The sequence below is a fragment of the Stigmatopora argus genome, chromosome 4 (genome assembly GCF_051989625.1).
Source record: "Stigmatopora argus isolate UIUO_Sarg chromosome 4, RoL_Sarg_1.0, whole genome shotgun sequence".
NCBI classification, from domain to species: domain Eukaryota; kingdom Metazoa; phylum Chordata; class Actinopteri; order Syngnathiformes; family Syngnathidae; genus Stigmatopora; species Stigmatopora argus.
Window position 1 is genome coordinate 20895145 of NC_135390.1, and position 9058 is coordinate 20904202.

The 9058-nt window shown below is 31.5% G+C and overlaps 1 protein-coding gene and 1 long non-coding RNA gene across 4 annotated transcripts in view; one reads left to right on the forward strand and one right to left on the reverse strand.

Moving 5' to 3' along the window:
- map7d1a (MAP7 domain containing 1a) overlaps window positions 1-9058 on the forward strand; it is a 45595-nt gene that overhangs the window by 33948 nt on the left and 2589 nt on the right. For all 3 annotated transcript variants that reach the window (XM_077598990.1, XM_077598991.1, XM_077598989.1), the window contains 5 exons: window positions 6305-6409; window positions 6744-6794; window positions 6865-6937; window positions 7111-7168; window positions 8599-8768. In XM_077598990.1, coding sequence (XP_077455116.1) covers window positions 6305-6409; window positions 6744-6794; window positions 6865-6937; window positions 7111-7168; window positions 8599-8768 — 457 coding nt within the window. The remainder of the gene's footprint in view (window positions 1-6304; window positions 6410-6743; window positions 6795-6864; window positions 6938-7110; window positions 7169-8598; window positions 8769-9058) is intronic.
- Window positions 6246-6805, reverse strand: LOC144073282 (uncharacterized). The gene is made up of 2 exons (XR_013300044.1): window positions 6655-6805; window positions 6246-6563 (listed from the first exon to the last, which is right to left on the reverse strand). It is a non-coding gene; the product is annotated as an uncharacterized LOC144073282 (long non-coding RNA).

The following is a 9058-nucleotide window of genomic DNA, read 5'->3' on the forward strand; positions in this document are numbered from 1 at the left end:
ATAGTAAGGCTTTTTTTTCTTAAAAAAACGACCATGTATAGTAAGGCTTTTTTCTTTAAAAAAAAACCGACATAGTATAGTAAGGCTTTTTTCTTTAAAAAAACGACATAGTATAGTAAGGCTTTTTTTTCTTAAAAAAACGACCATGTATAGTAAGGCTTTTTTCTTAAAAAAAAAAAACGACATAGTATAGTAAGGCTTTTTTTCTTAAAAAACGACCATGTATAGTAAGGCTTTTTTTTTAAACGACCATGTATAGTAAGGCTTTTTTCTTAAAAAACGACATAGTATAGTAAGGCTTTTTTTCTTAGAAAAACGACCATGTATAGTAAGGCATTTTTAAAGAAAATGACTATTTATAGTAAGGCTTTTTTTTTAAAAGACATAGTATAGTAAGGCTTTTTTTTCTTAAAAAAACGACATAGTATAGTAAGGCTTTTTTTTATTAAAAAAACGACCATGTATAGTAAGGCTTTTTTCTTAAAAGAAAAACGACCATGTATAGTAAGGCTTTTTTCTTAAAAAAACGACATAGTATAGTAAGGCTTTTTTTTCTTAAAAAACGACCATGTATAGTAAGGCTTTTTTTTTTAAACGACCATGTATAGTAAGGCTTTTTTCTTAAAAAACGACATAGTATAGTAAGGCTTTTTTTCTTAGAAAAACGACCATGTATAGTAAGGCATTTTTAAAGAAAATGACTATTTATAGTAAGGCTTTTTTTTTAAAAGACATAGTATAGTAAGGCATTTTTAAAGAAAATGACTATTTATAGTAAGGCTTTTTTTTTTAAAGACATAGTATAGTAAGGCTTTTTTCTTAAAAAACAACCATGTATAGTAAGGCTTTTTTCTTTAAAAAAACGACATAGTATAGTAAGGCTTTTTTTCTTAAAAAAACGACCATGTATAGTAAGGCATTTTTCTTAAAAAACGACATAGTATAGTAAGGCTTTTTTTCTTAGAAAAACGACCATGTATAGTAAGGCATTTTTAAAGAAAATGACTATTTATAGTAAGGCTTTTTTTTAAAGACATAGTATAGTAAGGCTTTTTTCTTAAAAAACAACCATGTATAGTAAGGCTTTTTTTAAAAACGACCATGTATAGTAAGGCTTTTTTCTTAAAAAAACGACATAGTATAGTAAGGCTTTTTTTTCTTAAAAAAACGACCATGTATAGTAAGGCTTTTTTCTTTAAAAAACAACAACATAGTATAGTAAGGCTTTTTTCTTAAAAAAACGACATAGTATAGTAAGGCTTTTTTCTTAAAAAAACGACATAGTATAGTAAGGCTTTTTTTTCTTAAAAAAACGACCATGTATAGTAAGGCTTTTTTCTTTAAAAAAAATGACATAGTATAGTAAGGCTTTTTTTCTTAAAAAACGACCATGTATAGTAAGGCTTTTTTTTTAAACGACCATGTATAGTAAGGCTTTTTTCTTAAAAAACGACATAGTATAGTAAGGCTTTTTTTCTTAGAAAAACGACATAGTATAGTAAGGCTTTTTTTTCTTAAAAAAACGACCATGTATAGTAAGGCTTTTTTCTTTAAAAAAACGACATAGTATAGTAAGGCTTTTTTCTTTAAAAAACGACATAGTATAGTAAGGCTTTTTTTTCTTAAAAAAACGACCATGTATAGTAAGACTTTTTTCTTAAAAAAAAAAAACGACATAGTATAGTAAGGCTTTTTTTCTTAAAAAACGACATAGTATACTAAGGCTTTTTTTCTTAGAAAAACGACCATATATAGTAAGGAATTTTTAAAGAAAATGACTTTATAGTAAGGCTTTTTTTTTAAAGACATAGTATAGTAAGGCTTTTTTCTTAAAAAACAACCATGTATAGTAAGGCTTTTAAAAAAAAACGACCATGTATAGTAAGGCTTTTTTCTTAAAAAAACGACATAGTATAGTAAGGCTTTTTTTTCTTAAAAAAACGACATAGTATAGTAAGGCTTTTTTTCTTAAAAAACGACCATGTATAGTAAGGCTTTTTTTTTAAACGACCATGTATAGTAAGGCTTTTTTTTCTTAGAAAAACGACATAGTATAGTAAGGCTTTTTTTTCTTAAAAAAACGACCATGTATAGTAAGGCTTTTTTCTTTTAAAAAAACGACATAGTATAGTAAGGCTTTTTTCTTAAAAAACGACCATGTATAGTAAGGCTTTTTTTTTTAAACGACCATGTATAGTAAGGCTTTTTTCTTAAAAAACGACATAGTATAGTTAGGTTTTTTTTCTTAGAAAAACGACATAGTATAGTAAGGCTTTTTTTTCTTAAAAAAACGACCATGTATAGTAAGGCTTTTTTCTTTAAAAAAAAACCGACATAGTATAGTAAGGCTTTTTTCTTTAAAAAAACGACATAGTATAGTAAGGCTTTTTTTTCTTAAAAAAACGACCATGTATAGTAAGGCTTTTTTCTTTAAAAAAACGACATAGTATAGTAAGGCTTTTTTTTAAACGACCATGTATAGTAAGGCTTTTTTCTTAAAAAAACGACATAGTATAGTAAGGCTTTTTTCTTAAAAAACGACATAGTATAGTAAGGCTTTTTTTCTTAGAAAAACGACCATATATAGTAAGGCATTTTTAAAGAAAATGACTATTTATAGTAAGGCTTATTTTTAAAAGACATAGTATAGTAAGGCTTTTTTTTCTTAAAAAAACGACATAGTATAGTAAGGCTTTTTTTTTCTTAAAAAAACGACCATGTATAGTAAGGCTTTTTTCTTAAAAAAAAAAACGACCATGTATAGTAAGGATTTTTCTTAAAAAAACGACATAGTATAGTAAGGCTTTTTTTTAAAAAAAAAAAAACGACCATGTATAGTAAGGCTTTTTTCTTAAAAAAAAAAAGACAGTATAGTAAGGCTTTTTTTCTTAAAAAACGACCATGTATAGTAAGGCTTTTTTTTTAAACGACCATGTATAGTAAGGCTTTTTTCTTAAAAAACGACATAGTATAGTAAGGCTTTTTTTCTTAGAAAAACGACCATGTATAGTAAGGCATTTTTAAAGAAAATGACTATTTATAGTAAGGCTTTTTTTTTAAAAGACATAGTATAGTAAGGCTTTTTTTTCTTAAAAAAACGACATAGTATAGTAAGGCTTTTTTTTATTAAAAAAACGACCATGTATAGTAAGGCTTTTTTCTTTTAAAAAAACGACATAGTATAGTAAGGCTTTTTTCTTAAAAAACGACCAAGTATAGTAAGGCTTTTTTTCTTAGAAAAACGACATAGTATAGTAAGGCTTTTTTTTCTTAAAAAAACGACCATGTATAGTAAGGCTTTTTTCTTTAAAAAAAAACCGACATAGTATAGTAAGGCTTTTTTCTTTAAAAAAAACGACATAGTATAGTAAGGCTTTTTTTTCTTAAAAAAACGACCATGTATAGTAAGGCTTTTTTCTTTAAAAAAAACGACCATGTATAGTAAGGCTTTTTTTTTAAACGACCATGTATAGTAAGGCTTTTTTCTTAAAAAACGACATAGTATAGTAAGGCTTTTTTTCTTAGAAAAACGACATAGTATAGTAAGGCTTTTTTTTCTTAAAAAAACGACCATGTATAGTAAGGCTTTTTTCTTTAAAAAAACGACATAGTATAGTAAGGCTTTTTTCTTAAAAAAACGACATAGTATAGTAAGGCTTTTTTTTCTTAAAAAAACGACCATGTATAGTAAGGCTTTTTTCTTAAAAAAAAAAAACGACATAGTATAGTAAGGCTTTTTTTCTTAAAAAACGACATAGTATACTAAGGCTTTTTTTCTTAGAAAAACGACCATATATAGTAAGGAATTTTTAAAGAAAATGACTATTTATAGTAAGGCTTTTTTTTTTAAACGACCATGTATAGTAAGGCTTTTTTCTTAAAAAACGACATAGTATAGTAAGGCTTTTTTTCTTAGAAAAACGACCATGTATAGTAAGGCATTTTTAAAGAAAATGACTATTTATAGTAAGGCTTTTTTTTTAAAAGACATAGTATAGTAAGGCATTTTTAAAGAAAATGACTATTTATAGTAAGGCTTTTTTTTTTAAAGACATAGTATAGTAAGGCTTTTTTCTTAAAAAACAACCATGTATAGTAAGGCTTTTTTCTTTAAAAAAACGACATAGTATAGTAAGGCTTTTTTTCTTTAAAAAACGACCATGTATAGTAAGGCATTTTTCTTAAAAAACGACATAGTATAGTAAGGCTTTTTTTCTTAGAAAAACGACCATGTATAGTAAGGCATTTTTAAAGAAAATGACTATTTATAGTAAGGCTTTTTTTTAAAGACATAGTATAGTAAGGCTTTTTTCTTAAAAAACAACCATGTATAGTAAGGCTTTTTTTAAAAACGACCATGTATAGTAAGGCTTTTTTCTTAAAAAAACGACATAGTATAGTAAGGCTTTTTTTTCTTAAAAAAACGACCATGTATAGTAAGGCTTTTTTCTTAAAAAAAACGACATAGTATAGTAAGGCTTTTTTCTTAAAAAAACGACATAGTATAGTAAGGCTTTTTTTTCTTAAAAAACGACCATGTATAGTAAGGCTTTTTTCTTTAAAAAAAATGACATAGTATAGTAAGGCTTTTTTTCTTAAAAAACGACCATGTATAGTAAGGCTTTTTTTTTTAAACGACCATGTATAGTAAGGCTTTTTTCTTAAAAAACGACATAGTATAGTAAGGCTTTTTTTCTTAGAAAAACGACATAGTATAGTAAGGCTTTTTTTTCTTAAAAAAACGACCATGTATAGTAAGGCTTTTTTCTTTAAAAAAACGACATAGTATAGTAAGGCTTTTTTCTTAAAAAAACGACATAGTATAGTAAGGCTTTTTTTTCTTAAAAAAACGACCATGTATAGTAAGGCTTTTTTCTTAAAAAAAAAAAACGACATAGTATAGTAAGGCTTTTTTTCTTAAAAAACGACATAGTATACTAAGGCTTTTTTTCTTAGAAAAACGACCATATATAGTAAGGAATTTTTAAAGAAAATGACTATTTATAGTAAGGCTTTTTTTTTAAAGACATAGTATAGTAAGGCTTTTTTCTTAAAAAACAACCATGTATAGTAAGGCTTTTAAAAAAAAACGACCATGTATAGTAAGGCTTTTTTCTTAAAAAAACGACATAGTATAGTAAGGCTTTTTTTTCTTAAAAAAACGACATAGTATAGTAAGGCTTTTTTTCTTAAAAAACGACCATGTATAGTAAGGCTTTTTTTTTAAACGACCATGTATAGTAAGGCTTTTTTTTTCTTAGAAAAACGACATAGTATAGTAAGGCTTTTTTTTTCTTAAAAAAACGACCATGTATAGTAAGGCTTTTTTCTTTTAAAAAAACGACATAGTATAGTAAGGCTTTTTTCTTAAAAAACGACCATGTATAGTAAGGCTTTTTTTTTAAACGACCATGTATAGTAAGGCTTTTTTCTTAAAAAACGACATAGTATAGTTAGGGTTTTTTTCTTAGAAAAACGACATAGTATAGTAAGGCTTTTTTTTCTTAAAAAAACGACCATGTATAGTAAGGCTTTTTTCTTTAAAAAAAAACCCGACATAGTATAGTAAGGCTTTTTTCTTTAAAAAAACGACATAGTATAGTAAGGCTTTTTTTTAAACGACCATGTATAGTAAGGCTTTTTTCTTTAAAAAAAACGACATAGTATAGTAAGGCTTTTTTTTAAACGACCATGTATAGTAAGGCTTTTTTCTTTAAAAAAAACGACATAGTATAGTAAGGCTTTTTTTTAAACGACCATGTATAGTAAGGCTTTTTTCTTAAAAAAACGACATAGTATAGTAAGGCTTTTTTCTTAAAAAACGACATAGTATAGTAAGGCTTTTTTCTTTAAAAAACGACATAGTATAGTAAGGCTTTTTTTCTTAAAACGACCATGTATAGTAAGGCTTTTTTTTCTTAAAAAAACCACCATGTATAGTAAGGCTTTTTTCCTTAAAAAACGACCATGTATAGTAAGGCTTTTTTTTTTAACGACCATGTATAGTAAGGCTTTTTTCTTAAAAAACGACATAGTATAGTAAGGCTTTTTTTCTTAGAAAAACGACCATGTATAGTAAGGCATTTTTAAAGAAAATGACTATTTATAGTAAGGCTTTTTTTTTAAAGACATAGTATAGTAAGGCTTTTTTCTTAAAAACGACAGTGTCGTAAGGTTTTTTCTTTAAAAAAACGACACAGTTTAGTAAGGCTTTTTATTTAAAAAACGACCATGTATAGTAAGGCTTTTCTTAAAAACGACCATGCATAGTAAGGCTTAAAAAAAACGCTGACCGTATCCTCAGAAAGAAGAAGCCGAGTCGAAAGCTCGCGAGGAGGCGGAGAAGCAGCGCGAGGAACGGGAGAAACACTTCCAGAAGGAGGAGCAGGAGAGGCTGGAGAGGAAAAAGGTAGGAGAGCCTTTCTTTTTCTTAACTCCTTCCTGGAAACAAGCGGTCAGATTTTTGGGACGAGTCTGGGGTGGTGGTGGTGGGAGGGACGGTGCCGGCTTTGGCTGGATTCCTGGAATTTCACTCATCGTGGAATCGTCTGTCGGCGGGCTGTCTGTCAGAGAATTAAGTTGCATTAATGAGATTTTAATAGAACTGTGTGTAAGGGGCAGGAGGTCAGGTTGGTCATTTAAAGTGGTACTCACTGTAGTGGATTCAAGCCCATAACATCATGCTGAATGGTTGCTCGCTTTGGTGTCATTTTTAATCTGAATGATGATGTTTTTTTCCCCAGCGCCTGGAAGAGATCATGAAGCGCACTCGCAAATCCGACGCCAACGATAAGGTATGTCTCATTCAATAATTATTAATCCAACGATGGCTTGGCATGAATGTGATTTTTTTTTTCCCTCCAGAAGGAGACCAAGTCAGCGTCGCCGCCGTCGCCACCGCCTCAAGCCGGCGAAAAAGACGTGGACGGCGGCAAAGGTGAGGGATGTCGAGATACCATAGTTGCAACGGATGTGTAATATTCATATCATTTGGGATTTTTGAGTAGAGTATGGATGGACTTTGGCTGAGTTGCATTGCAATGTCAGAATTTTAAAGGGACCTAAAATGCTGCCAAAATGTCACCAATGAACTTGTTGCGTGCGTTTCAGAATGCCAGGTTAACGTGGACGACAACAAGACGGAGGAGCGCGTACAGAGCAGACAAAGGTGCGTGGCCAAGGCCAAGGCCAAACTATATCCAGGCTGGTGCACCAGAGTGGACTTTGCATGTTTTCCATGGGTAATGTGCAGGTAATGTTAAAATATACATTTATGCATTTGTATTTGTCTATCGACATCAATGCCAGTCAGTTTTTTAACTTGGGAGTCTTTCATTTTTAAAGGAAAAGTCCAAAGTTATCAATATAAAGTATATTGATAACTGTCGGGAGACTAGATAAAAACTATGGTAAGAAATATCTGTCTTTTTAAAAATGGAAACCTGCAGTAGGATCATTTTTAAAGGGAAAGTGCAAAGTTATCAATATAAAGTATATTGATAACTTTGCACTTTCCCTTTAAAAATGATCCTACTTGCAGTAGGATCAATTTTAAAGAAAAAGTGCAAAGTTATCAATATAAAGTATATTGATAACTTTGCACTTTTCCTTTAAAATTGATCCTACTGCAAGTTTCCATTTTTAAAAGAGATATTTCTTACCATTGTCTTTATTTAGTTTCCCGACAAAGTTGTCACTATACTTTATATTGATAACTTTGCACTTTTCCTTTAAAAAATATCTTGACTGGCATTGATGTCGATAGACAAATACAAATGCATACATGTATATTTTAACATTACCTGCACATTACCCATGGAAAACATGCAAAGTCCACTCTGGTGCACTAGCCTGGATTGGAACCTGGTCCCCAGCCTAAGTGCTAATGCCAGCGGGCTTAACCACTCAGCCACTGGGTCCCACAAGGAAAACATATACATTTTAGACATTACCTGCACATCATTATGACATCAAAATTCCACACAGGCGCACCAGCCTGGGTTCGAACCCAGGCCCAGAGTCATCAGGTGAAAGTGCTAATGCCAGCATGCTTAACCACTCAGCCACCGGGTCCCCAAAGAGATATATGTAAAGTTTAAACATTACCTCTACATCACTAAGACATATTACCCACAAAGGAACTTGGATTGGAACCCAGGCACCATTGGCGTGACGCCAGCGTGCTTAAACCACTAAGCCACTTGGTCCCCCTAAGGAATACATATAAATTTTAGACATATTACCCACAAAATTCCACACAGGTGCACCTACCTGGATTGGAACCCAGGCCCCAGAGATGTGAGGCCAATGTGCTTAACCACTCACCCACTTGGTCCCCCTAAGGAATACATATACATTTTAAACATTATCTGCACATCATTATGACCTTTTACCCACAAAATTCCACACAGGTGCACCAGCCCGGATTGGAACCCTGGCCACAGGTGTGTGAAGCACACCTGCCAACGCCTTAAAAACACAACAACTTTGCCAGTGTTCTAACAGCTTTGATGCTAATTAATTAAAGCATTAAAAAAACAAGATATAGCAGAAAGTATTAGCCCAAGTTAGACTCACCCGTTTGTTATTTGCGCTCAGCCCGGCAGGCCAAACTCAGCTGAACGGTGTCCAAGCGGGCAGACGCGAGCGCAACGGCTTGACGGCCGACATCCTCGACGGGGTAGCCGACGACATCCTGGCCTTCCGGGACCACGACGACGATGCCTTCGTCAAGAAAGCGCCGGCGCTCAAGACGCAGCACGTGGCGGGTACGTGACTAACCTTTGTGGCGGTATTCTTTGGCGCTGATGGATGCCGACAGCTTCTTCTTCTTCTTCTCCTCACACTTTTCTTTGGAGCAGGTTCCCTTCCAAGACACAATTCCTCCAATGGCAAAAGTCGGGGGCTCAGTAATTGGACCCTAGAGCAATTAAAAAAAACATTTAAATCGCACCCATCCACAATCCCAAATTTATTTTCAACTACATATTTATACTTCAAAACATACTAGATATTCCATGAAAATTTGGATAAAACATTACCAAATAAATGTGTATGT